The 27,644-nt window shown below is 40.8% G+C and overlaps 1 protein-coding gene and 1 long non-coding RNA gene across 5 annotated transcripts in view; one reads left to right on the forward strand and one right to left on the reverse strand.

Annotated features, from left to right (window-relative positions):
• The window catches only part of SORBS2 (sorbin and SH3 domain containing 2), a 260,527-nt gene extending 252,897 nt beyond the window's left edge, over positions 1-7,630 (forward strand). For all 4 annotated transcript variants that reach the window (XM_019552682.1, XM_019552683.1, XM_019552685.1 and 1 more), the window contains 2 exons: positions 4,620-4,726; positions 5,618-7,630. In XM_019552682.1, the coding sequence (XP_019408227.1) occupies positions 4,620-4,726; positions 5,618-5,679 (169 nt within the window). In that variant the 3' untranslated portion in view covers positions 5,680-7,630. The remainder of the gene's footprint in view (positions 1-4,619; positions 4,727-5,617) is intronic.
• Positions 1-27,644, reverse strand: part of LOC109321962 — a 106,479-nt gene that overhangs the window by 31,766 nt on the left and 47,069 nt on the right. The window lies entirely within an intron of this gene.

A 27,644-nucleotide genomic window follows, 5' to 3' on the forward strand; every position in this document is an offset into this window, starting at 1 on the left:
ACTTTTATCACCTTCAAATATCTCAAGCAGATTGAATTCAGTTATTAAAACTAATAGATTCAGCCTGTCTACTTTCTTTGGTCCTTAATAATGTATGGGAAAATATTTAGAAGCAATTCTGGAAATGATTTGGCAAGAGAACCTTTGCAGTTAGAATAATGAGAGAACAGAATGAGAATGAGTGAGGTAGACTACAAGAATGCAACATTAAACTGTACCAGAGCACTTTGTATGCACAAATTAAAGGGTGACATTTTTCAGAAGCATATGTATAATTTAGTATGCCATTTTCAAAAGTAAAAAACATGCTGAAATGCTTTTTTAAAAAAATCTTGTTATTAGGTTCTCAGGCAAAGCCTGCTGTTATGTTTCTGTAACATCACTGTGGTTTGGAACAAGTTGTAGATGAAGCATCCTAAATGTGTTTAGGACTTGGGCACTTGAATACAGTTTTCAAAATCTAGGCTTAAATTGTTTTGAAAATTGGCACTTATGTGCTTTAGGAAATTTTACCCAACATCAAGATTACAAGATTTTTTTTTAATCTAAACTTGTTACTTTATATGCAAATGAGGACTGGCTTTTGGAAGTACTAATGATTTTGACCTCACTAAAACTATCTGTTTTCCAAATCTCTCTGGCCGATTTTTTCCTGTATATCCTATAAGTGATGCTATTGTTCACATTTGTCCTAAATGAATGAAAGCCAAGCAGTAAAAACATTTGGTTTGAAATTTCTAGTATCATCTAGGATTTAACGTTTATTTTTAATAAGAATATTTTTGGAGGTGGAATTTCAGTAGAATCATATTTCCCTTTCATTGTCTTTTTTCTGATTACAAAGTTCTTATCCAGATAATTTCCGTAGCTAGAAACATGGCATATAATAGCAAAATTAGGTAATCATGAAATACAAGCTAGAAAATATCCGTTCGTTATCTTAATTACATATCACATAAAAGTAAAAAAGGAACGGTTTTGTATTATTTGAGTTGATTTGAATCAACGACCCCTCTACCTTTGAAAGCTACATGTAATCATTTCTGGAACATCAGCATGGTATTACCATACTGAAATAAGGAAATGAATGATGGACTATGCAGTGCCATTTAACTGCTGCACAGATTACAATGAACCCTGTTAAAGGCGGCAGATTTGACCAAACTAATGATCATATTTCCTTTCGCCTCAAATATTTTCATGTTATGCTCATGGCATTTGTTTATCATCATTATTTCTGTGTAAGAAGCTTTATAGATTTTGAGCTACAACTGATAGACAATCTGTAGAGCTTAAAAACAAAAAATCTTGCTTGAGACAGAGTGCACACAGAAGTGATGCAAAAACTTACTACCTGCTTCCAAAAATCTATCTGGTTCAAGAAGATCTTTATTTCAACATTCTGTTGGTTTTAGCACTGATTTAAGTAAAGAAACCAAGTCATTCATTCCCAAGTAGCAAAATAATTAATTCCCCAGTTTCCAAAGCCTTATTTGGATACATCTTCCATTGACTTCACTAGGAATTTTGCTTAGGTTATGCAGAACTAGTTTACTGAAATTTTTTTTTTAATGAAAAAATACTGTTTTGATCACAATCCAAGTTTCTCTAAACTACACTAAATTTCAGTGAAATCTTACTGGGGGAAGCATTTCAATAACATGAGCATTCTATTTCAAAATTTTCAGAATTCAAAGGTCTGTTGGTTTCTAAATCATTTCTAATATATAAATGAACTTCTATTTTTTTAAAAAAGCTTTTAAAGATCAAGCTCACAACACAGTATTTTGAGCAACCTGAAGCGACTCTTTGCAGGAAATCTCAGCTCGGTCTCCAAGTACTTAAAATTTCTTCCAGCCTACAAGATAAATGAGGCATGAGGAAGAACCTGGTCCAACACACTCATTGTTTTGTAGCCTCCAAAATTTTTCTACAGCACTTATAAATCAGCAAATTATGTGGGCAATCTTGACTCTTTCTGTCCATCTGTACATAGACAAAGCATACAAGAAGGTGCAGAACCCACATTACGCTGACCAGCACAGCTCAACTCATCCAGCAAAGATCTGTAATCATATGCTACTGGTGTGGGTCCTTCCTTGTAATGTGAAGGGACTAGAGAAGGAAAGGATTCTATTTCTGCGATATCCCTGAACTGGTGTAGTTACATGCAAGCTTTTGTGGAGAGAGTTGTACAGGCACAATTGAGTCTTAATTGCAATTGTACATAATTTTTTTGACTTCCAGTAAGCTGGACTCAAACACTGACAGCCAATGAAAGAAAATGAGTTTGACAGTCTCATTCCTTTTCCCATTTATTCATTTCACATACTACACTTTGCCAACAGAATGAGGTAGCGCAAGACTTGTGGAAGTTAACAAGGTTCCCACCTACTTTCCCTGTTTCAAACCATGACATTCCTGATCACTGAATTCACTCGCAAGTATTTTAAAAAGTTGCAGTAGGAAACTAGTTACTATGGCTAGAACCTCTCCCTCAGAGCTAGAATAGACTTGCAGACACTGTACTATTTACCATGTCCCTGTAAGGCACTACAGGTGGCTAGTCACTTTCCATTTACCATATTTTTCTCATATACAACCAGAGCTAGCATTTCAGAAAATGGCACCCTGGGCAAACTTATATTTTGGCACCAACATCCCAGTACTCCCGCCCCTCTCCCCCAAGTCAGTAGCACTGCTGCAGGCAGAGGCAGATGGGCAGGTGTACTGTCTGGCAGGAAGACAGAGCCACCCATACTGTCTGGCCTGGCTTCTTCTAAACAGCAGCTGGAGGTGGGAGGGTAGACTGGGCAATGCAGGTGGCTCCTCCTTCTCACCAAACAGTGCCCCAAAATCCTACCCACTAGCATCTGTCTGCAGCAGCACCATTGACTGGGATGGGGAGGTGAGCAGAGGTGTGTGCATAAGCATGTTTGTGTGTGCATGCATATCACCCCCCCCCCCCCCACAGCACCTTGGGTGGTCACCCACACTATCCACCCCTAAGACCAGTTCTGCATAGAACACACAACTTTTCCCCAAAAATCAACCCCCGCAAAATTACAGTACATGTTTTAAGCAAGGATACCATTTTCTTCACGGGAAAAGGAGCACTCCTGGAGACACTGTACATGTCATGCAGCTGCCAAGGTGGCTGCTACTTGTTTTTGCTCTGCAAACAGAAGGAACGGGGTCTTGTGCTAATCCTCTCACAGGTATAGCTATTGGCTGGGCTCTGTGGCGTGTCCCAAAGTGGCAAGTGAGGGGCTAGTAGTATCCTGATGGGGCTTGTAATGTGAAGACAATACATTATATACAGGAACTTTTATAAAGAACCTTTTCCCTTTTTCTCATCATTGCCTTCCACCCTTTCTTCTTCCACCCTAAAAACCAGCTCCTTCCCTAAATACTCTCTCTTTACATTTCCTCTTCTCCTTAAAGAAACACTCTAAAACCCTGCTGTTCCATTAGAACAGCAGTCACTTGAAGGCCGTCAGCTCGTGTACATATCCATCCACCAAGACGACATTTGCTGCAAAGTCTGTCAGTTTGCCAAAAACAAATGCTAGATGGGACAGATTTGCATTAATGATTCAATAGCTTAATTCCAGTTTTAAAAGTGATATAGATACTTACTTGAGAGTCAGTCAGTCCCAATAGTTTCCATTGTAAGTTAGATTCCTAAACTGCATTGTAAATTTAACCCTTAAATACTTATGTACAAAATTTAGGTGCCACCAAGATCTTCAACGCCTCCACTTAGCTACCACCTAAGCCAACATGCACTTTAAATTTCCAACCAGTGCACTAACAATAACACAGTAGAGACAATAATCTCTCTGTCTGCCCCAAGACATTTTTTTTGTTTTATATAAGAGTAGAACAGTTTTTAAAAGAAGTGGTTGTCTGAACCCCACTCCAACATACCCTATAGCTTTGTGGTTATGGCAGACACTGGGAAGATGTAGGGTCTCATCTCCTTGGACAGAATAAGGCATAGAACTTAGTTCTTCCATATCCCAAGTGAGTAGTTTAACCACTGAGTAGTGTGTAAAAAAAAAGGAGGTTCCACTGCTTTTTCTCTCACCCTTTTGCGGGAAAGGACTGACCTGGCTTAGACACATAATAGGCTCCCCTTTCTAACCCGGGTTAGGTGTTTATTACGTTTGGTAGCCCTGGCTTAATCTGCATCCTTTTCCTTGGCATTTCCTACTTGACTAACATAGGCATTAGGCAGCTACGTGCTCAATTTACTGCTAGTTGTGAATTCCCTTGTCTAGCTGCCTAACTCTACCCATGTATTGTGCAAAGAGCTAAAGAACCTAACTTGGGGCTGTGAATTGTACTAGGTTTTAATCCACCTAAAAGTTAAGATGAGCTTAGCCATGCCTAAGGCCCTTTTATGAATCTAGTCCTTACTTAATGTCACGAGTCATCTCTTACCTAAACTATTTCAGTATAAACTTAGTCCTTGGGTGGGCAAGAGAGTCATTATTTTCAATTACATTATCAATATTGTTACTTAAGCATTTAACTAAATGTTTACTAAGCTCCTTTAATTTAGTACAGATGCAAAAAATGTATTTTTAAAAACACATGCCTTTGTCCTGTTTAAGGTTTCAGGCTCTGTATAACTATACTCCTAGGAACGAAGATGAATTGGAGCTCAGAGAGGGAGATATCATTGATGTGATGGAAAAGTGTGATGATGGATGGTTTGTGGGTATGTTTTAATTTGGTTGCTTTTTTTTGGGGGGGGGGGGTGTTATTTCAGAAACATTTACTGCCATTTGCTTACATTTAGATAACTGCATAGTTTCTGGAGGCCTACAACAAAGTCCATTAAAATTTAAAAGTGGCTCTTCATTGACTTCCTGAGCATTGGAGGTACACATGGCTTCAAAAACATTTCACTATAAATTTATTATCCATTACTTCCAGATTACTAAGAAAAGAGTTGTCCTTATGCTACCATGATGCAAAACTAACTCTATTATAGTATCTGCCAATATAACCTTTATCCAGATAGGTTTAAATTTGCTCATATAAGTATCCCATGGACTTCAAAAGGACCACTCGGGTGAATGATTATTATTCGGTGTGAGCAAGTGTAATAGACATGAGCCTAAAAAAAGGTGGCTTGATCATTCCAGTGTATCTTATTTTCCTTACTTATATAACAAACAATTCTCCTACTAGTCCTAAATTATACAGAAACTAAAAGGGTTTGACATCAACAGTTTGGCCAGATTATTTCATTACAATTCAAAATGTTAAAATACATTTGTGTTGTTGCCGGGGATCAAGCTGATATTTTAGTATGTTAGGATTAGCACAAATTATTACCTGGATATACACTATTTAAACTATATAAATGTATGATTTTCCCATAATAAATCTCAGTAACCCTGGTATGGATTTGTAAATGTAGTACATCATGGTATGGCAAATACTGGGTTGGTTCACTCCAAACAAGGTATCTATTTCATGCAAATGATACACCCTTCATGAAGTCTCATAAATTGAAAATAAAACAAAGTCCCTCTGCCCCTACCCCTTGCACAGCAATTTCTTACTATTATTGCCATCTTTCATTTATTACTTCTACTTTCAGGAACCTCAAGAAGAACCAAATTCTTTGGTACTTTCCCTGGAAATTATGTCAAGAGGCTGTGAATTTTTTTTTTCCAATTATTTATGCTGCATCTCTGCAACACATCTGCATAAAGCTGCTAGAAAACATGCTACACAGGCCTTCTGTTTTCTCGCTTTGCAGCCTCAAATTGAGGTCACCATCATCATCCTCCATGCTCATCTGCCAAACTGCTCCAGCAGTATTACAGCAACGACTACGGTGTGAATAACTAAGCTTTTATGAAACAAGAGGAATCGTTCCAACATTTGAGTACTTTCTCCTGCTTTAAACTTTTTTTTTTTCCCTATTTGAAATATGAGAATAGGAACCCTTGATGGAAGGTACACAGGTGAATTTCCATGGAAAAACATGTCTTGTCTGGTTCTTAGCATTTGTGATACTATCACACAATGCTGCAGAAAAGAAAAATGTAATTCTCAGCTTCCACCTGCTACAAAGAGAGAGTTGCTATTTACTATTTAAGGAAAAAGTTGTTTGAGTTTCCACATTCTTTTTGGCTTGGGCAGCCAATATGTTGCTTTCACTTTGCCGTATCACACGTTTGCCTATTGTACTGGTTTACGATATATAATAATTATAATATAGATTGTTTGCTTGCACTTATATGTTGTAACATATGCACAGTGACTGTAAAATCTCAAGCAGTAGTTAAAAATGGGAGAACTGCAAGTGTGTTGGATGGGTGCAATTTTACTGGTTAAAATTTAATTTTTTCCAAATAAGCTATAGTGTTTTTCTGTTAAAAATAAAGTACAAGAGGCATGAAATCTTGAGTTTGTGGATAACAGTGGGACATAAAGACTGATAACAACAAACTATTAGTGTCTGATATTACATGACTATATCAAAATACATTGCAATATTCAGCAACAGGACATGCCATTTGAGGGATTGGCGTTTTATGTATCAGATGAATTTTAAAGAAACAAAAACAAGCAGTATTAGTGCAAGGTTTTTATTTTAACATAGCCACCTGAGAAAAATATTCACATAAAATATCTACTAGTATCATGTACTGATTTTCTTTCGCGTCATATATGTGTATAGTTTAAGAAAACCTGAGTTGCACCTTTTTATTTAGGAACATAGTACTGCAAAAAAAGCACCAGTATTAAAACCAATACATTTTAGGGGGTTTTTTCTGTATAAAACAAGTATTTGAACACATTCATTTCTTTATGCAAAGGTAAGCATAAGTAGTGTATGAAATTAAAAAGACACAGGATGATAATGACTATGGCTTTATACAAAACAATTCAGATTTGGTTTCTTCAGCACCTTATAGATGGCAAAAGCTTTTATTGCATTTCTCTTGTGGTAAAGGACTGATTTTATCACAATGTATGTAGTCTTTGTAGCATTTTGTACATATGTTTGCTTTTTTTGTACAGAGCCATTTTGTTGTTGATTTTAAAAAAAAAAATCAAGTTCCTCATTTGACCATTGCCCTCTTAATATATGGAACATCTCCAAAGCATTTTGTCTACTTGCCCCACTTACCATAAGCACATCTGGATAGTGCAATTCTGTAAAATAGCATTTTATGCAAAATTTTATTAATTAAAATTATGGGTTTACCAGCCAAATTTAAAATGTACATACATCTTTATTACTGAGAAATGTCATCAAGACAAAAGGTAAAGAAACATCTTTGTGCAGCATACCTTTATTACTGCAGATTTCATGGCAAAAGCTTTATATTTCAAAGGCTTTCAATTTTAATCTAGATCTGCATGCAGCTTTGCTGTGAGATTAATACCTAACTTTGATGCCATTTATGATTGAAAACAAATAGCTGTTGCCTGTGATATTTAAAAAGTACTGTTTCTACTCTGTATCCGATTTAAAAAAAAAAATACAAAAAAGTTTTTCATGCCTGGCTTTCAGGTAATTGACTTTGAATTCTTAAAAGCAAAGGGTCTCTGTGTTTTTTCCTTGAATAGACTTCTAATAAATTTTGCTTGGAGTACACAGTAGTATTTCTTCCTGTTATTTACAACCCTTTATACAGTACAGCTCCACATATTATCCTTTGTTTGCTGGATTTTAAGCAGAGAAAGACCAATCACACCAGCTGTATTTGGGAATATAATCATACAGAGCAGAGGGTCAGCATACAGGCCGTGGGCCAAGGCCAGCTAATGAAGTCACCAGATTCAGCCCACAAAAAAAGTCAGAAGGGTTTGCCTCAGTCCAGGCCTGTCCTGGAGCTGGCCAGCTAGAAACTGCCTGCATTGCCTCTGCTTCACCCACCCCTCAAGCAACAGCACAGACAGCTTCCAGCCAGCGGGGAAATATGCTGGGGCTAGGCAGCTTCCAGCTATGCCTGCGCTACAGCCAGGGAAGCAAGGTAAGAGCTGAAAGCTGCATCTGCACTTATCTCACTTCCCCACCAGCTGGAAGCTGCATTCACACCCCAGGGAGGGGGCAAGGGACCTGGAAGAAGTGGCAGCAGTGTCTGGCCCTGGTGTAGACACAGGCAAATTCCCCCACTGTTGACATGCCATCAAAGCCACACACACCACACCAGAGTAGAACCAGGTTGTTCCAGCTCATGGCTTATAAAAGGTTGCTATTCACAATAGAGAGATACTGTTTACTCTCAAACAGAAAATGGAAATAGGTTCAAAATATTACACGTCAGCATTATTTTATCCAGATGAGAAATCCATGGTATTAGGTAAAGCTCTCAGTTCGCTCTTGTTCTTGCCAAGTACTACACATAGGAAAGTAAGGCTGGAATGATCCTCAGAGATCAGTTTGTTTAAAATTAACAGTCATCAGCTTCCACTGCCTTTTATTGACAATAATATTTTCAGGAGTTACATTGCTGCACTCAGTACTAACCATATGTGATGATCTCTTCATTATTCTTTTACAGCTCATTGCAGAAGAGGAATCCAAACAAAAGTGAGCAAGCTTTTTAACATTGGCTACAGTCTCTATCTTCATCACTCTTCCCATAAATGTAATTAAACAAATACTAAGTTAATCCTGTAAAAAAAAGGTTTTAAAAACCTGGCAGTATCTGTTTTATTTAAAGAAAGACAAAAAGTAGTATTTATAGAATTATATAGGTCTCCACCTCCAACAGAGAATTACTCAACCTATACATAATCACATCATAGTAACTTCTTCTAGCAAACTTAACTGAAGAGCTATGAATTTGTCCTACCTACTTACAAATGACTTGGCCTAATTTTGCTCCTGCTGTCCCCAAATATCTACCTCAAACTATGTCCGTTTCTAAGAGGCCCACATCCTACCCCCACACTGCTTTTTTTCTAGAATATCTAGCAAGGCTTTATTATAAAGAACTAACTTCTAAGGCCTAGTCTGCACTTACAAATGTTTCTGACACAGCTGTGTCTGTTAAGCATGTGAAAAAAATATTCACACCCTCCTCCACCAGGCATAGCTACTCTGACAAAAGCCTGAAGCCCATCTGCCTCTACAGCTTATTATTTTGAGGGGCTGATGCTAACTATGCCAGCAAACCCTTTTTAATGTAGCCAAAGCTTTTGCTATTCCTAATCTCTAGGCTAAAAACAAATATTTGGGGAGCTTAAATAGGGTTTAAAATGGCCACCCAATTTATACTTGGCTCATCCCAGTGCTGATGTTATAGTTACAAACCCAATTTCTGTAACTGGCAATCAGTCTAAGATTGTAACTATACAGAAGTTCCATGCACACAAGTGGATCTAAAAATTGCAAAACCCATTCTAGGATAAACCTGGATCTAGGTACTATCAGTCTCATTCAATTTAGGTCAAACGGGCGTGTGGTATTTCTGTCCACTCCCCTTGTGTAGCCCAGGGGGCTGGGCAAACCCGTTCACTGGCCCCAGGCCCGGAGCTGCTCTTTTCACTCCCTCCTCCCCTGCACTGGTTTATGTTTTTGCTCCCCTCCCCCCCCAAAACAAGGCTTCTCAATCCCCATCCCACAAACCACTTGGGGTACAGCCACTTCGATCAGCATTCACTGCTGCTAGAGCCAAGGAAGTAAGTCCCGGTGGAGGAAGGGGTAGCAGGGGTGGGGGTGTAGGTTCATGAGAGGGGAACCCCACCCCACCCACAGGCAGTGCCTGCTCGCTTATCCCCCAGCAGACTCCTCAACCCCCTCCAGCCTGCTGGACCCCCAACCTCCCAGCCAGCCTCCCCACTCCCCATCCTGACTTACCTGATATCAGGCAGCCATTTTGAATCAATTCAACCTCCCTCTAACATCCCCAAAGTCTGTACTTAGTCTAGAAAACAGCTAGACCTCAGGAAGACTCACACTCCTAAAGATGTTGCAAAAAATTGCGGTCCGTTTCTTGGAGGCCACTAAAATCACAGACACATACACTTATTAGCAGCACAAAAGGTGTATTTGCAAATAGGGTCAGAGCAGAGTCAAAAGACTCGGATTACTCCGAACCCCTGAGGAACTTTTCAGCTGGTATTTTATCTTTTCCCTCCTGGGCACGTGTGCAGAAACAGGAACTCTCACAGCTCATTTCCGTTTCATACAAACATGTATGTGGCTACGTCACTTCATCCATCGCATGTATATTATAATTAACTACTTAAAGTATGCAGGGCGGATAAGTAAATATGCATCAGCTAATTGCACATGCTCAGAAAGTTCTTTAGGTCACCAAGAGTTTAAATCCTCCCCCCCCCTTCAAGGACACAGTCAGTTGAATTCCAGCTTCCGTAATCTGCATGAGAAAAACCAGGGCGAGGCTGAGGGAGTGTGGGGGAGAGAGTGATTTAGTATAAGAAAAACTGTAGCAAGGCTGGCCAAGGAAAAAAAAGTCCTTGGCAGTGTTTTTTTCTTATCAGGTACGAGATGCAAACTGTGCATTTCTAATATCACTCCATTTCTAACAATATTATAACAATACTCCATTTCTAACAAAGACACGTGTACCCTACCTGTGGACTATGCTAGGAAGCACTGCAGTGAAGCATGGATGCTCACTAGCCCCCCCTCCCCCAACTGAGGTAATGCAGCTGCCCAGGAGAGGTGCTGGGTGTATGGCACCTGCTGCATGGGGGTCTTATGACTTACTGCAGGTTTCTTTAGCATGCTCCAAAGGCAGTATAGATGTAGCATGTGCCATTGAAGCCTCTTGGAGGATCCTAACCCAAATCACAGGCAGCACATTACTTGCATTGTTGTTTGTGTCCTCATGGTCTCTACTGTAAGTGCAACCACATAAGTATTCTAGATGAGAAATAAGAATCAGCTAGTGAATGCTGAAGAACTTTGCTTTTTTAATCTTTTAATCACATTAATGATAAGAACAGAGCTAGGTTACAAAAACAGAAAAGCTCTCCCCCCACATCCCATCATCCAACAAAAATAAGATGTGCGCTATTTGCCTATAATTGCCTAATCCAATTGCTGTGATTATTCACTCACAGCCCTATAGCAAACATAAGACTGGAGACCCAAATTAGGCAGCAGGGTACCCTGTTGTCCTCAGTGCCCCTTCTATGATTCTAGATGGTTACAAACATTGTAGTAATGCCATTGCAATTTATTTTAATGACACTTCTAGTTTCTTTTCACCTCTCCCTTAAATGCTGCAGCATATTGATAATTAGCACAGAAAATGCACTGGTGACATTTATCTAAAGGAAAGCTACAGGGTTTGGCTACATTTTGGGCATTCCTAGTGTGGGTGGGCTTAGGCTTAGACAGTAAGCCCACAAGGCTGGGGGCAGAAATGAGGTCAAAGAGCTAAAAGAAGGACTCTGAAGCTGGGGGGGTCACTGAACAGAGAGTATCCAACAGTGGCCACTACTTCCCAAAAGGCCTCCAAAAAGCTGGCAGACAATGCCCAGAAGAACTCTGCTCAGAGATGCACGAGGAAAACAGGAAGTGAAAATAGGTTCCATGGTCACAAAACACTCCATCATTGAGCTTCCTTCTTTTGGAGCCTTAAATGGCCATGCATGGTTAAGGACCTGGAGGAGATTAAGAGAGTGATGTGGGGGATGGATACGAGAGAAGGCGCAGCCAGAAACACAGTATAACATCCCAGAAGAGCCTGAAGGGCTGCAGTTTAATGTGCTCTAGATTGTTGCATTACATCTCCCCCACACCATCTACAACACAGGGAGATGTACAGGGTGTGTCTACATGTGGCCACCATTTTCCTTTGAGAGAAAACTTTAAAATTTGAAGGACATATGTTTCCCAATATCCCTCAACACTAGTTGGGCTGCTCGCTTCAGTATCTGCTACTACAGCCAACAATATGTATGTGTGTTAGATCTATGTTTCTGTTGAAACAATCAGAAAGCACACAGTTAACCATATTGATATTTAAATTGTCACCCTTAGGGTTCAAAGATGATGCACTACTCATAGAAATAAGTCACACACCTCTACCATAGATCTAGGGTCTCTGCAGATAGTTGCAATAACCACTTCATCAGTTTTATATTCAGAACATTTCTGGTGAAAAGGATTAAGAGTAGGCAGATAGAGGACAATGGGGGGTAGTGATGCCTTGCTCAACAATGATTTAGTTGACAACTGGGACAAAAAGAAGGGGCCTGATGATAAAGTGGAATGAGGCACCTACGTTCTCACCCTGGTAGCCCAAGGACTGCCTCTCCAATTTGTATTACCTATGATCAAGGCATAGCAGGTGAGAGAAGACAGGGCAGTACTCAGGAAGAAGAGGGGTGACCAGAGTGCAGAATGAACACCAAGGCTGCTTTTGCAGTGGATCCCATTGCAGCAGATAGTTAAGAGTTCATTAATACAGTAAGGATAATTCTTTCCTGAGTTCGTCCACATTTATTAAAAGCACTTAGGTAAAGTTTCTTGGAAAGATAATCTAAGGCAGAGATTTTCAGACTTTGTTGAGTGCATATTAACTTTATCTGCAAAAATATTGCTGCTCATGCCCCCTACACTTGCTCATCTCTGCATGCTCAATGCCATTACTCACAACATGTTAACCAATCAGAAGCTCCACCACTGTTATTAAAATTTAGATGTACCCTTTGAAAAAGTACTGCATACCCCAGTTTGAAAGCCACTGATTCAAAGGATAAAGAGTGCAGGAGAGCCAGCAATATTTGCAAGAGACTGAAAGGCAAAAGCAGAAAATTATCCCAACATGGAAGACATACAGAAACTATAGCCCTGTGTGTGTCTTGTACAGGAGCTTTTATCCTGAAAGAAACTACATAAAAATTGAAGCAAAGCATATAAAACAGTACAGGGATAAAAAGACTAGATCAAATCATTCTTGGGGCTGCTCAGTTGGGACATAGGTATCAAAATTCAGCCTAAATCACAAAACGTGTTCCAATCTGATCCTGCTTCTCCAGCCACAAAACGTTTAGGTGCCCAGACTCAGGCATTTCCATTTTGGCCTCAAAGAAGTCCATAAATGTCCTGGCTTAGGTTTGTGCACCAGAATCCAGGCAGTTGGGCCTATTTCTACTTTTTAATGTTGCACTCTTGGCTGCCAAGTGAGCCAGCTTCAACAGGAAACACACTGTTCTCCAGCAGGAGAGCACTTCCACTCAAGCTATTTTATAGCCTCGTGGTCAGGCCACCTTTTTTGGAAGTGGGAAATAGGGATTTGAGAAAAGCCATGAGCCAGGTTTCTCACTATCTGGTCTAACAAGTAGATTGCCATGCAAAAAGTGAGCACCACCACCACCTGCCACATTTGAGAGTGTAAATTAGTTAGTATTGACCTTGTACTAAATTCAACATACTTGGGGTGAGTTAGGCACCCTGATCAGCTACCTCCCCTCTGGATCATAAGAATACAGAGTAAGCAGTCCTGTAAATCAGCTACCAAAGTTCTGGAGAGGAAGCAGAAGTTCAAACATAGTCATTTGCCTGGCATTTCTTTTTGACAAAGAGGAGTCAGCAATTAGAAACCAGTTGGCCTAGCTAATATTTCAAAAGATACTAGAATAAATTACTAAAACAAATGTGTAGGCACTTAGAGAATGAGACTATGAAAAATAGCCAACATAGATTTATCAGGAACAAATTGCGTCAAATCAGTCTAATTTCTTTTTTGCCAGGATAACAGCCAACTGGTGAACTGGAAAAGAAATGTATATGGACTGTATCTTGATTTTGGTCATGGTTTGATGCAGTAGCACCATTTCAAACTAGGAAAATAAAAAAATCTGTAAGGAATCACAAAGTAGTGAATACAAAACTAATTAAAACAACTGGACTTACAGTAGCTTTCAAGGCCCAGTTGCATTCAGTATTTTGATTAGTGAGTTGGATGATATGCTTATAACATTTTCAGATTATGTGAAGTGGGAGGGACTGCAGGTGTTCTGAAGGATGGCATTAGAATTCAAAATTATATGAATAAAAAAAAAATCAGAAAGTCAGATGAAATTCAACAAAAGACAAAGGTCAAGTACTACTATATTTACTCAAATATATGATGACCCCCTAGTAATTAGATGCTCTATATGGAAAAATTATAAATTTGTTATAATTTTCCAGGTACAGAATGTAATTATTGGAGGTTTGCCTTAATTTGTCCCTTTGCCACTGGTACATCAGGGAAAGTAGATCTGGGGTGCTTATTAATTTATTGTTTTACTAATTTATTCTAGTATCTTTTGAGATATTAGTTAGGCTGACAGTTCCCTGTGGAGGGAACACCTGCCCATTTTTAAGGGCCACACCAAAAAAAAAAAAAAAAGGAATAGGAGATGTTCTGCTTACCAGGACACCCCTTGGAGTAACTAGGAACAACAGCCACAAACTGACAGGGCAGATTTAGGTTAGACATCAGGAAGAACTACTTTACGATAAGGTTTGCCAGAATCTGGAATGGGCTTCCAAGGGAGGTGGTGCTCTCCCCTACCGTGGGGGTCTTTAGAGGAAGCTAGACATGCACCTGGCCGGGGTCATCTAACCCCACTCTTTCCTGCCCAAGGCAGCAGGTTGGACTCGATCTGCTGAGGTCCCCTCTGACCCAAACATCTATGAATATAAGAATGGGCAGGAGACAGTGATTGGAATAGCACTCAGGGACAGTGCAGGGTTAATTTCTGGCGTGCCTGCCAAAAGCTTTGTACCCACTTGACTTTGGTGATCTCTGAGGTTCTATGAAAAAAATGTTGCTATCCTCAGAGCAGGTACAGTTAACGTCATGTGTCTGACCAACATGCCTCCACCCCAAGATACAGTAACCAGTTTTAGAGGTGGAAATGTCATCAAGGGAGGGCATGTATTTGCTCATATTGCCAATATAGTTCAGCAGATAGTTCACAACTCTTCCAAAACTTCTTCCAAAACAAAAAAAAAATTCATTTTTGAAATAAGCCTCTTAATTGCCTCTCTGCTGAAGACCTTTTTCAGCCCATAAGGCCCTATGTAGAAGAGCAGAGGGAGTTGGGTGGAGGAAATCCCTGCTTGGATCCCTTTCCCTCAGCATCTGGGAGGCAAGATGCCTTGCTAGTGACAGGATGAGCCAGTGGCAGCTGGAGCAGGGCAGCTAGAGTCAGTTCCAATGCAGCAGTCCCAGGAATCTGGGAAAAAGTAAGTCTGGAGCCACAATGGGAATAAACCCCTTACCTCAGGATTTCCCCCAGGCTGAGGTATGAGCAGGCCTAGAAGTAAAGATATGGGCAGCAGGAACACTCAGGTCAGCACAGCAGCCGGCATAGATGCAGCCCCACCCCCTAACAGGTCCCCCGAGGAAACAGAGTTCCCTAGAGGGAAAAGCCCTATTTGGGAACACTGAAGCTGGGCCAGGACCCCTAAACAGTTTATGCCTTCTGAGGAAGAAACACCTAGTCTCAGCTTGGCCCAGGTGCTTTGCCTTAATATAGGACAGATGAGTCTCAGCTGCAGACCAGAAGCCAATGCCAATAGGCTGGGAATATGCAGAGGAGAATGTGAAAGGACACAGAAGGTGATGAAGGAAAAAGCCATACACTGGAGAGCAGTGGTGACAAGGGGTGAGGGGAACACCTGCCCATATTCCTTTATTTTTATGATTGCAGGGAATTCCAGCAAGTCAAACAGGTAAGGAACTGTATATATCTCCTGTCTGTCGAGCCTGAACAGCAGCAGCCCTTAAAATCAGCCTGAAGAAGTGTGGTGGGGGTGTAGGGGTTGGAAAAGCCCTTGTTACAGTCCTATGAGAGCCTCACTCCAGGCCACAGTTGATTATTTTGGACTAATAGGAAGAGAAGCCTGATAGCAGAGCTGGTTTTCTTCTCTGGGGTAGACTTCTACATTAACACCATTAAGTCATGGCAGATGAACATCCTGAGAGCGTACTCTAACAAGGTATGTGGCGCTGGTTGAGCTGTGAAAACAAGGGGCCCAACCACACTGTATTTAAATTACCCTTTTTGCCAAAGCATTAAATAACACTCTACATTGTTTTGAGGGTGAATTTCAACCTCTTTACAAGGGATCTACATAAAGAAATGAAGCAGGATGCAAGTATGCGGGTCCATGAATGAATTTCACAAATTTCAGTATTAATGACACTCAGTAGTTTGAATATTGATGATTCGCTTAAAAAAATCTAAACAAAATGACCTGTCACCCGATTTTTATCATCTGTCAAGTACCTAATAGGTCTCAGTATATGAAAAACTAGTCAGTTTGCTGTGAATCATCTATAGGAAAAGCAAAAGACTGTATAGAAAAATAGAACCTGGGCTGAAATTTTAAGGAATGGTATTTTTTAAAATAAACCTTAGGCCCTGCACATGAGCATATGCTCAGTAGTTTATTACACTGTTGCTAAAAATTGAAGCAAGGTATGCTGTCATGCCATTTTGTACTTGGTAATCATTAGCTACTAATGCAATAGGAGCTAACTGCCAATTGCTGTATGCAATAGGAACACAAGGTGCTGGTTGTGCATTTGAAAAAGAAATGAACTACCCAATGTGAAATAGTTCAGAAGATAGTTATAAACTATGAGGTATAGTCTAGCAAGGCCTTAAATCATTGCTAAATATATTACCTTACAGCAGTTAGTTACATAAGGTAAAACCTCAGCTCCCCTGAAGTCAATGCAAGACTCCCATTGACTTCAAATACAACAATTTCACCCAATGTATTTAACTTGTAATCAAGCACCTATATTGGCCTGAAAAAAATTAACATAAAAGTAGAAGTTTAAAAATGTACATTTGTTCTTAGGGAAGGCAGTCTTGTTTAAGTGTCCCTAGAGCACAAGAATGCTGACACCAATGTCAGCTCAAATCAATGCCATTACTTACCATGCATTAGCCAATTAGAAGCACCACTGCAGTTATACAAATTTAGGTATTTACCCTCGGCAATGTGCTGCATACTCCAGTTTTGGTGTACCTACTCCAGTTTGAAAACCAATGGTCTAGTACACTGGCAATCACAATAAGAAAGTCACTTTTTACTTAATAACTGGTACCTGTTTCAGTTAACTTGCAAATAAAAACCACATTATAACGTGCAACCCCTTCATACAATGCAGATTTTAAGGTTCAAACAACTGCCAGCGTTTCCAATTGTCCATAAAAAAACAAAACAAAAAACTCAGGCTAAAAACACCTACCTGTAAAGTCCATAAAAAATTGAGACATCTGTAAAACTATGAAGCAACCTGCATCTGATTGAAGATCCCTTGTCAAAAAGGGCCGGAGTTGAGCACTGAAACTGAAAACAAAGCAGCACCACCTGGAGTCTGTGCTGTGTCACAGTACCCTGCATGGAGCTCTGTCAGGGCTTTGTAGCCCAAAGGAACTCCCAGAGTGCCTTCACCCCCACCCCTCCCGTGTGTTGCTGGTGGGAAGGCAGTCCTTTCTTTAGAGGTGCATGTTAGGACAGAAGGTGGAGCTGGTAGGGGTAAGGCTAGGGGTGAGGTGAGGTGAGGTGGAGGCAGGCAGCATAGTATAAAACCATTGTTGCAGTCAAACAGGGTTGCCAGCCCAAGATTTTTTTCTTAACCGATCATCTGCAAATGTTTTACTGACAAGCATACTTTTTTTTTTTTTTATGACAGTTGGTGTTAAACCTGTACATCTGAACTCAGCTCAGGATTCAAATGTGTCCATGGCCTAGAAGAAGGATTACATTTACATTATGTAAATCATATGTCATTAAAAAAAAAATTGGCTGCCAGTAAAAAGTTTGCAGATTGTCTGTAAAAATAAAAAATGGTCTTGGCTTAGCAACCCTGTCATTTAGGAAGAAGAAATCCCACTCTACTCCACTTTCTAGGTCCAAGATCAGTGGTAGACACAACGTTTGAACAATTTGGAAAAAAAAGTATTGGAAAAGACAGCAAAGTAGTGCATAAAAACTCCCTAAATTCATCTAGTGAACAGAAATTAGCTCAAAAGCCAAATCCCTCAAGAAAAATCATTTTACCGAAGTTGAGCTTTCATTTCTAGATCTAGATATCGGTTTCAACAGTTGGTGGGCCTACCACCCCACCAGGACACAGGCAACTGTTAACCTTGCAAGAAGATAATTAGAAGATAAACTTTCCAAGCACCATCTTGTGATGGCTGTCCTGCAGCTTCCTGGTCTGTACATGAAGATAGTAGTTTGGGGCTTTTTTCTGTCAGCTCAGAAAGGTACCTTTCTAAATCCTAGTTTTAAATACTTAGGAATACGTACTGATATTGTTCAGTCTATGAGACACATGTTAGCCTCTTCCTCTAGCTGTATTTGGTAAGCATCTGAAGTCAGTTCAAGGGGAAAGCTCTTCTCTTAGTTTAAATAATGAATTAGCATTTGCTTGTTTCTTTAGATGTTGAATATTGTTTTGGTCTAAACAATAGATTATGAGATATATTAGTTTTCCTATTCATAAATTGTTTGCCATCCCTCAAAAAACTTTAAAAATACTATAAACATTCTTGAGGCACCTTGCCAACTCCAGTGAGCAGTAAGGTAAATACATGATGAAATCAGTGAAGACTGCGAACATCATGGATCTGTAATTTGTTTTAATCCTGGTTGTTGCTGACATCGTGGGCTTGGTTCTTTAGCAGCACAGTCCACAGAACACTACTGACTTCCAATTTCCTTTACCATTCATCATATTAAAGTAAATGTGAAGCAACTACAAAAAACTGTGCCTTCTGACAGAATATTTAATCTTTGTACTGCTACAATTACATATATAAAGGAAACTTGGGTGTGTATAGTAGCCACGATGAAGGAATTTACATGTATAGGTATCGATAGAAAAGTATCCAGTGGTTATAAATTAAATGAACAGCATTTACACATATAAAGACTACAGTGTGGTGCTTATTAAAAACAGGCATAACGTAGTTTGTGTGTCATCTCTAATTAGGGTTCTGAGTCATAGATATTTCAGCTTGGACAGAGTGGCATTACATCACAAATGATACTGTAGAAAAAAACCACTGTTGACTGACAACCAGGAATGTGCTGTTGAGTTTTATCTTAGATACAGACACTCAAATGAACAATGGTACTATTTGTCCCAGGATAACTATAGCCAGGCCTCAACAATTTGTCTCCTGTAGCCAATGAAAATAACTTGGGAATTTTAAGGTCATTATTTTGTAGGCAGTTTATATACCCTTACATACAAACACGCACATGCATGGATACACGCAGCCCCAGTATGTCCTTTTCTTTGCTAAAGATGATGATAAAAACTCATTATTTTAGGAGATTCCTGAAGAAAACAATTTATGAAGCTGGATATTAAATTTATCTTCCAACAGTGATAAATTGCCAGAGACCTGTACATCATAGCACAGAATATTCAGCAAATACAAGGTAGAGATGAACTTTCCTCTTAAGTAAATGTTTCCTTCTACAGGTAAGAATCATGCATTTATCTGGATACATTTTAAATCTTCAGTCAATTAAAGTGTCAATATAAATTTTAAGAAATACCAATATTTGTTACAAAAAGGTACCAAAAAAAAAAAAATTAAGTAATGTGTGGGTCTTGCAAGCTAAAAGACCACTATGTTAGATTACATTCTTGGTCTACTAGTGTTAACAATGTCCTTTAATATCAGCAGGAATTTTACACTTAAGACTTGAGTCCACATAGGGACTTGCGATGCAATAGATAACTTTTAGTCCCCATTCTGTCCAATTCGGATAAGCGGACTTGAACCCAGTGTCCCACATTTAAAAGAGTGCCATTACCCCAGGGATGGATGTCTTCCTCATAACTTCAAAAAGGTCTTTGTTTCATCAGAAGTGTTTCCAATATAAATTCAGACGTCTCAAATTTTCTTAAGCTAGGAAAACCACTGCCCATTTGATTCCATCCTTGGAGTCCCATAGCTACAGGTTTTCAAAAGATTGTTAGGTACTTAATTATCATTCATTTCCATTGGGATTAAGGCTGCAAAAGTATTTAAAGTCTTTGGTACTCTTGAAAATCCCAACCAACACCACTTTAAGATGTTCCCATTGACTTTAAATCCTATCTTAAAAAAAAAAAAAAGGGACGCAAGATGCACAGAAGACAGAAATACTGAAAGAGTTCTTAACCACCTAAAAGGACTGTAATTGTACATTTAATCAAGGTTTCTCAGCACATTAGAACTAAATGTACAGCTACAGAGCAGTAGTGGATACAACAAATGCTGGGGATGACTGAACATGTTGTTCTGGTTGGATCACCATAGTACTATTTAACACAAGCATTTCTGAAGCTGTGATTCGCTAAGAAATTAGCGTTTAATGACCATGACTCATGGTTCCTCTCTTATGGGATAGTGGTCTATGGTTAACACTTGGGCCTGTAATATGAAACATGTACAAACACTGGCTGGCTCAAGACCTGCTAAAAGGTTTTTATTTACACTGCCACTGATTCATCTGTTATAGATAGGTATTCTTTACATGCAACTCTGGAGATATTTGAACAGGTGAATATCAGCCCTTCCCATTGCTAAAAGACTATGAAAAAGGATAAATTAAAACACATCTCCAACACATATTTTATGTAGCAAAATAATAAGTGACTGACATATTAAACAACACCCTTCACCCAACAAATCTCTATGAACTATATACAGAAAACATTTCATTTACTGCTAAAACATAGCAGTGTCCAAGACAGCAGCCCTTTCAAGGCATAAAACACCACCATAACCTTTGAAAAAAAGGAAGTAAAGAATAGAACATCCCTTCTAAACCACAGGAAGCTATTTACCAATAGGCCATTTTTTTCCCAGAAAAATCCTCATTTAGTCAAAGGAAGTGGTCTGATTTATAAAAGGCACAAAAAGTATCTACAGTTTCAGTTGAAGTCATACAGAGCTCAGAGGAAAACTTAATTGAGGTACTGCCTCAAATTTGCATTTCAACAGATAACTTTAGCTCAACAAATTGAGAAGTATTAGGGCTGTGCGAAGCTTTAGTCGTCGATTTGATTCAGCAGCTGAATCTCCAAATCCAAACCATATCACAACAGTTTAAGATCTCCGAATCAATTTGAAACCCTCCAAATCAATTCAGAAAGATTCAATGACTCAGCCATAGACACAGTTTTAAATGTTTTTTCTACATACCTCAAGGTATCAGGTGGCTCATGAATGCCAAGATGGTGGGGCAGACGGAGCATCCCACAGGAGCTGGGGGTGGGGGGAGAAGGTCAGCACACCTGGAAGTGGACCAGAAGCACTTCCGGGTTTGCTGGGAACTGTGGGGAGGGGGTCTCCTGGCTTGGTGACTGGTACCTCCTAGGTCTGATAGGACACCCAGGGTCCCCCACAGCCGAAGGAAGAATAGGGGGCGGGTCCCCAGCATGCTCAGTGGCAGAACCAGAAGTGGACCAGAACTACTTCTGGTATACCGGCAAGCATGTGCCCAAGCATGTGGGAGGCCCCCCCACACTCCTGTGGGATGCTCCAATCACCCCATCATTGCAGTGTTCATGAGCCACACCTGATACCTCAAGGTATGTAGAAAGAAAACATTTAAAGCTGCGTCTACGACCTAATCTCTGATTCCCTGAATCAGCATCGAATCTTCAGATTCAGCTGAATTGAATTGGGAGAGTGATTCCAATCAACAAATTGAATCGCTGTCCCCCAAACCAGGCCAAATCCAAATATTGAATATGGCCTGCTTCGTACACCCCTAAAACCTATAGCTTTAATAACCCAGAATGTTCTGCATTTTCTCTGAGTTTTTCATCCCATTTCTAGTAGCCACTATGCTACTAGCTGGGTGGGGAGCCAGTACTGTTGTTTACAGGGCAGAACATTCTCAATCTTCTGATACTTTCCCCATCTTGGATGCCCATTTTAACCATTTATTAGCCAATACATTTTTTAATAGAAGAGATTGACTTCCTGCTAACTGCTGGTACAACACCCAGGACAATTAGGCATTGTTGGCAACCTTTAAGTACTACTGTTATATGGAAAAAAAAAAGGATTATGTTACTGAATCAAAATTTCTTTGAATAAAATAAAAGTAGCAAATGACAATCTTTTCAGGTTCTTACACTATCAAATCACCATCACATCTTGAATGCCTTCAAAGGATGTCTTACAGCATGTTACTGATTCTTAGCATAGTTCAGCCACCCTGAGCACAGTCCATCCCCAGTCCAGCCCACACCCCCCTACCCCCCCCAGCCAGAAAGAGCCCAGTGCTGGCCCCAAGCATGCAGCAGCCACCCACCTTCACCCTGCACACAAATTTTGGAGGGTATATGCCCCAAATGTCTGCCCCCCAGAGGCACACAGCAGCGGGGCCACCCCTCCCCCTGCACAAGTCACAGCCCCACCCTGACTGGGTAGCACCTGCCCCAGACCCACTCCCTCCCTCAGAGAGGCCTCAATCTGCCCCCCACCCCTTTCCCCACCTCAGACTTACCAGCCTGGCACTGCTCTCCAAGCTGCCAGACTGCACTCCTGGCCATATGCATGCAGCATTAACAGTGACATTATTGGCCACATCAGCCAAAAAAAGCCAATTGCCAATAGTGTCAAGTTTCCCTATATTGGTGCCAATACAATATGGAACAATGTATTGGTGCACCTCTACTTTTTTCTGGCAATTTTTTTCTGTCCTTTAGCTAAGCCTGGTCTTTCTATTTCACAGGCTGGCAGACTTTTCAGCTTCTCAAAACCTTAGAGCCACCCATGGGGACCAGTCTTCAGCAACAGCCAAGGTTTTAGCTTTTGGTTAAACACAAAATGGAGCATGAGAAAGTTTCACATATGGCTATATAGAGCAGGGACATAGCCTAAACCTTAGGGGGGAAAAAAAAAATCCCTTCTTCATTCTGCCTAAGGCCCGAGTCTTATTTGACAGGATGTGGTGTGCAAGAAAATGCAGTATTTAAAATGTTTCTCATTAAATAAGTCTAGGCTCTAGATATTTGGCTGTCAGTAATACTGACCATATCCCCCAATAATTATGTTGGTACTGACAAAAAATAAAGAAATTGGAGTCATCAGGATCTCTGTAGCAAATACAGGAACAAAACAGGGGTGTCCAATCTTCTGTTGTTAAGGAATGGAGTTACATCTTGTATCAGGAAGTAGAAATACTAGTTACCAATGTTATTTGGACTATCAGTGTTCCAAATTGCCCCATGGTCTCAAACAGACTTTCAATTTGATAACTTTACCTATATCTGTACTTGACACTTTCGGAATTCTACAGTACTAGAAAACAGAAGGGCTAAAACAGATTGCTGCACTGAATGTAATTGCTCTCATTGACATATAACACACTTTGCTGTTGAAATTCACTTCTGCGCATTGCATGATTATGGAGATAAATATCTTAATTTTATATTTTTAATAACTTTATTATCAAGTTTGTATACTTAGGCTGGCTATATGTATAAGCATATGCGCGTGCACACACACACACGAGTTATAAACTCACAAATCTTTTCTAAATTTGTGTACTATGATTTTCATAGGTAATTGTTAACCAGACATTGACAGACTCCTAAAAAGCATTTAAGTTACCACATTTACTCAAATCCAAGATCAGGTCCTTCCACCCACACACACAAAATCAGCATAACATAGGAATAAAAAGCCTAGTCTTGGATTTTAGTATTGGTTCGGGGCAGGCAGCAGCTCAGCTCCAACTTTGCCCCCTGGCGCAGGGCTGAAGCCAGAGTGGAGCTGATCCCTGCCCTAGGCTAGAATGGTTCATTTGGCAGAAAAGGGGGCATGCAGCCTAGGCACACACAGGGGAGAAGGGGGAACTTGCAGTTCATTAAATTACCCCCATGCCTGTTCCAGCCCCTCCCCAGGCCCCTGCCTCTGCAACCCCTACTCCCCACTTCTCCCCTTACTTTCTGCTCCAGCTCTGTCCCTCCATCCCTGACCCAGCCCAGCCAGGAACTGTTGCTGCTTCCCCCTAGTTGGGTTGGGGCTAATGATGCAGAGATGACTGCACAGAGAAGTAGAGGTACAATATGTGGTAAGGGGATGGAAGACACAAATGTGAGTGGGGGTCAGGCAAGGGGTGGGAGAACACGCTGCAGGAAGGAGCAGGGGTTGGGGGAAGCAGGGTGTTGGGGGCAGCCACAGACATGGAAGGCAAGGGGCAGACACAGGTTCAGAGGAGCAGGTAGCAGGGGGGCACATGGCAAAGGGAAACATGGGGCATGCCTCCCACCACTGCTGTCTTCACTACATCAGGGAGTGGTGGGGGAGGAGGGAACCAATTTAAGGTGAGCTTTCATTATTTAAATTTCTATACCTGGAAAATTATTATTTTTTTAAAGTTTATAATCTTCCATGTACAGAATCTAATTATTGGTAGGGTCATCTTAAAAATTCAAAAAGTCATCTTGGTTTTGGTTAATAGTATGTTGTTTTTTTAGAATCTCATAGTTTGTGGAATATAAACAACAACCAAGTTTTCAAATAAAAAAAAAAAAAAAATACAGAAATGATGCCTCAAAAATACATAAATTCATAAAATCCTGCTGCATAATTGTTTGTATTCTTGATGTGTGAATGTTTCATATTTTTCCTGCTTGGAAAAAAGGTATATTTTGGGGCCTTGAACACGCTGATAGTGTCCCTTTTAATAAAAGGATTAAATGGGAAATTATAACAAATTATGCTAACAAAATTTACTAAAAGCTCAGAAAACCATTCTGAATAAAGCTGCAATGCAGGTCAGTACTCTCCAAAGGTCTTTATGTAGCTAGTTATTTTCTGTGGCTGTTGATTGCTGGCTAGCATCCATCCTTATACTGAAAACGGAGCACCATACTTGTCTTTCAGCTGTTGCTGTTTGTAATATAGTTAACTACTCTATAGCAACTGTTGCTAAAATGTAAGCCTTGAACCACAATGGGGGGGGGGGGGGGGCTGGAGGACAGGACCCTAACATATTAATTAGATTTAAAATATATATTTAGGGAAGATAAAATGTCATCTGAAAGTTTAATCATTCTTGATGCTTGCCCCTAGAAATTGCCGGCATTACTGGCAGCAAACATATGTAGTCCTGTAAATGATCTCATAATTTGTTTATATATGCAGTCTAGTCTCATGGGATACAACAAGATAGATGAACTCGTGGATTTATATTTTGATCCATGTTCAGGAGAAAATCTTGACCTTTGCTGCACATTAAGAAAAATCTCTGAAAGTTAACCAGTAAGTGATAAACAGGAATTCTGTTAGAAGTAAAAAAACAGATTGCCACTTACAGCCATATCAGATTAGGACCAGGAATTATAAAAAGGAAAAGGACTAGAGATCAAAGTATAGAGAGAGATGGGAAAAATGAATTTACACCGTATCAGTTCTGTAGGTGTAAATTCCTGCGACAATGAGTTAAGAAAAGAGGAAGAGAGAGAAACATATCAAAGGAGCTTACTACAGAAATAAAGCAGGTACAGGTTTTCTTTCTTCTTGGCCGATGTGGCAATGCTGTTGATTAGTGGTACCCTTCAGGAACTCGTGGCTAAATTACCTTGTTCGCAGTGAAGATAAACACTTTCCATCTTGCAAAATGAGTCCTGGAAACTACCAAAAAAGCCAAATGTATAAATATTTAATTTCATTTGTGCATGAGCTCCTCTAAATTTACAATTAATTCCAGTCATTTACAGAATCAAAATGAGTTGGCATTGACAGCATAAGACTGTCAGCTTGACAAGCACATGTGCCATCCTGGTAACTTCCAATGGAACACTGCAGAATTCAGCCTTAAAGGTATGTCGGGAGACACCAGGCAGAAGAGCAATTAGACTAAAGAAAAATGTTTTAACTATAGAGTTTTCAACATTTAGAAGTCAAGACACTTTTAAGCAGCTTTTATAAAATAAATATGATTTGCCTTCTAACATTTTCCCTGCAACAGAAAATCTCCTGGAGCATCAGAAAGCGTATACACTACTGAAACAATTTTTTCATGAAATATATTTCAGCTATGGCTCTCCAGGTGCTTTACAAGCATTTAGAATATTAATGCCTGTATAAAATATGCAGGGGGCAACACTGGTAGGTCTCACTAGTGGGGAGCTCAGTTAATCAAGTAATTAGGGACATAGGACTAGGAGAGATGGCTTGTCTCCCAGTATCCCACACAAGTGATAGCAAGTTCAAAAGTATCCAGGAGAACATCAACTCCAGCCCCTGCTGCACACCAAAAGCCACAAAACTATTGCCACTGCTTAAAACAAAGGATAGAGGCCTTCAAAAACAGTGTGACACAAGAAAAGACCAGCAGAAATGGAAGCTACTGCCATTGCTTTGCATCCTGAAAAACTAAGGAAAGCTTTTAGGTAAAATATGTACAGATGATCCTAGACCAGGGGCAGGCAAAATATAGCCCATGAGCCAGATCCAACCCACCAGGCCATTCTATCCAGCCCGTGGGGGGGGAAAAAAAAAAAAAAAAATTAGAAAATGAATATTTATCCACCTCTGGCTGCCTGTCAAAGAGGAGAGGAGCCAGGGGCAGTAGGACTCAGGGGAAGCCACCAGCAGAACCAAGCAACTACAGAAGCAAGACCCAACTGGCCCAGCCCCAGCCAGAAGCTTCTGCCTAGCAGAGGCTTCTGGCCTAGGACTGTAGGGCCACCCCTGCCTCCCTGAGCTGGAGAATGAACTTCAGATAAGAAAGTGATCACTCCAGTCTTCAGGTGTCAGGCCGGGCTGGCTCCTGTGGTCCCAGGGCTGCAGCTGGGAACCATGTGGTGCCAGAGTGGCAGGTGGAGGGGTGGAGAGGAGCAGTGGCAGTGGTGGTCAGGTAAGCTGGGAAATGGCTATAGCAGGTAGGGTGAAGGGGCAGTGAGCAGGTACACGAAGCACAACAACAGCTAGGTGGGAGCACAGGCCCAGGGCCAGAACCAGTGGGGGCCCATGGCGGGGCAGCAGGAGTACAGGGCCCAAGCCGGCTTCTTCCTCCCCCTGTTGGCACAGCCCAGGCTAGCTCCATAGAGCCACTGCTGGCCCGCACACCTGCCACCCCGCTCTGGGACCAGAGCCGGTGGGGGCCAGTGTGGGCTCTGCGCTCCACATGCCCACTCACTGCCCCTTCCCCACTTTCTTGCCCACCACTACTGCCACTCAGCTCCACACACCCCTGCCCACCACTCCAGCACCATGTGTTTCCAAGGTGCAACATCAGGCCACAAGACTCAGCAGCATCCAGCCTGGCCCCTGAGATTCTTGGCTGGTCTTTGTGGTGCCAGCTGGGCCAATTTAGCTCCTGATGCATCCTGTGGTCTTGGCCACACAGCTGGAACTGTGAGTGTGGGCAGAGGGAGGAGGGGGTAAAAGCAGCAGCAAACAGGAGCACAGGCCCCATGCTGGTGCCTTGGGCCCAGGAACGCAGAGTTGCAGGAGCTCTGGCAGAGGCTCTGCCTGCCACAGGGGACTGAGGGCAAACCCTCCCACTCCACACACACCAGTCTCCTTAGCCACCCTCTCCACACACACACTACATATCCATAAAGACCACCACATGCTGCCCCACTCCAGACCCATACCACCACACCTATCCACCCCCTCCCACAAACTCCACACAC

Source organism: Crocodylus porosus, unplaced genomic scaffold, assembly GCF_001723895.1.
Source record: "Crocodylus porosus isolate Cpor-Errol unplaced genomic scaffold, CroPor_comp1, whole genome shotgun sequence".
In the NCBI taxonomy this organism is placed as follows: domain Eukaryota; kingdom Metazoa; phylum Chordata; order Crocodylia; family Crocodylidae; genus Crocodylus; species Crocodylus porosus.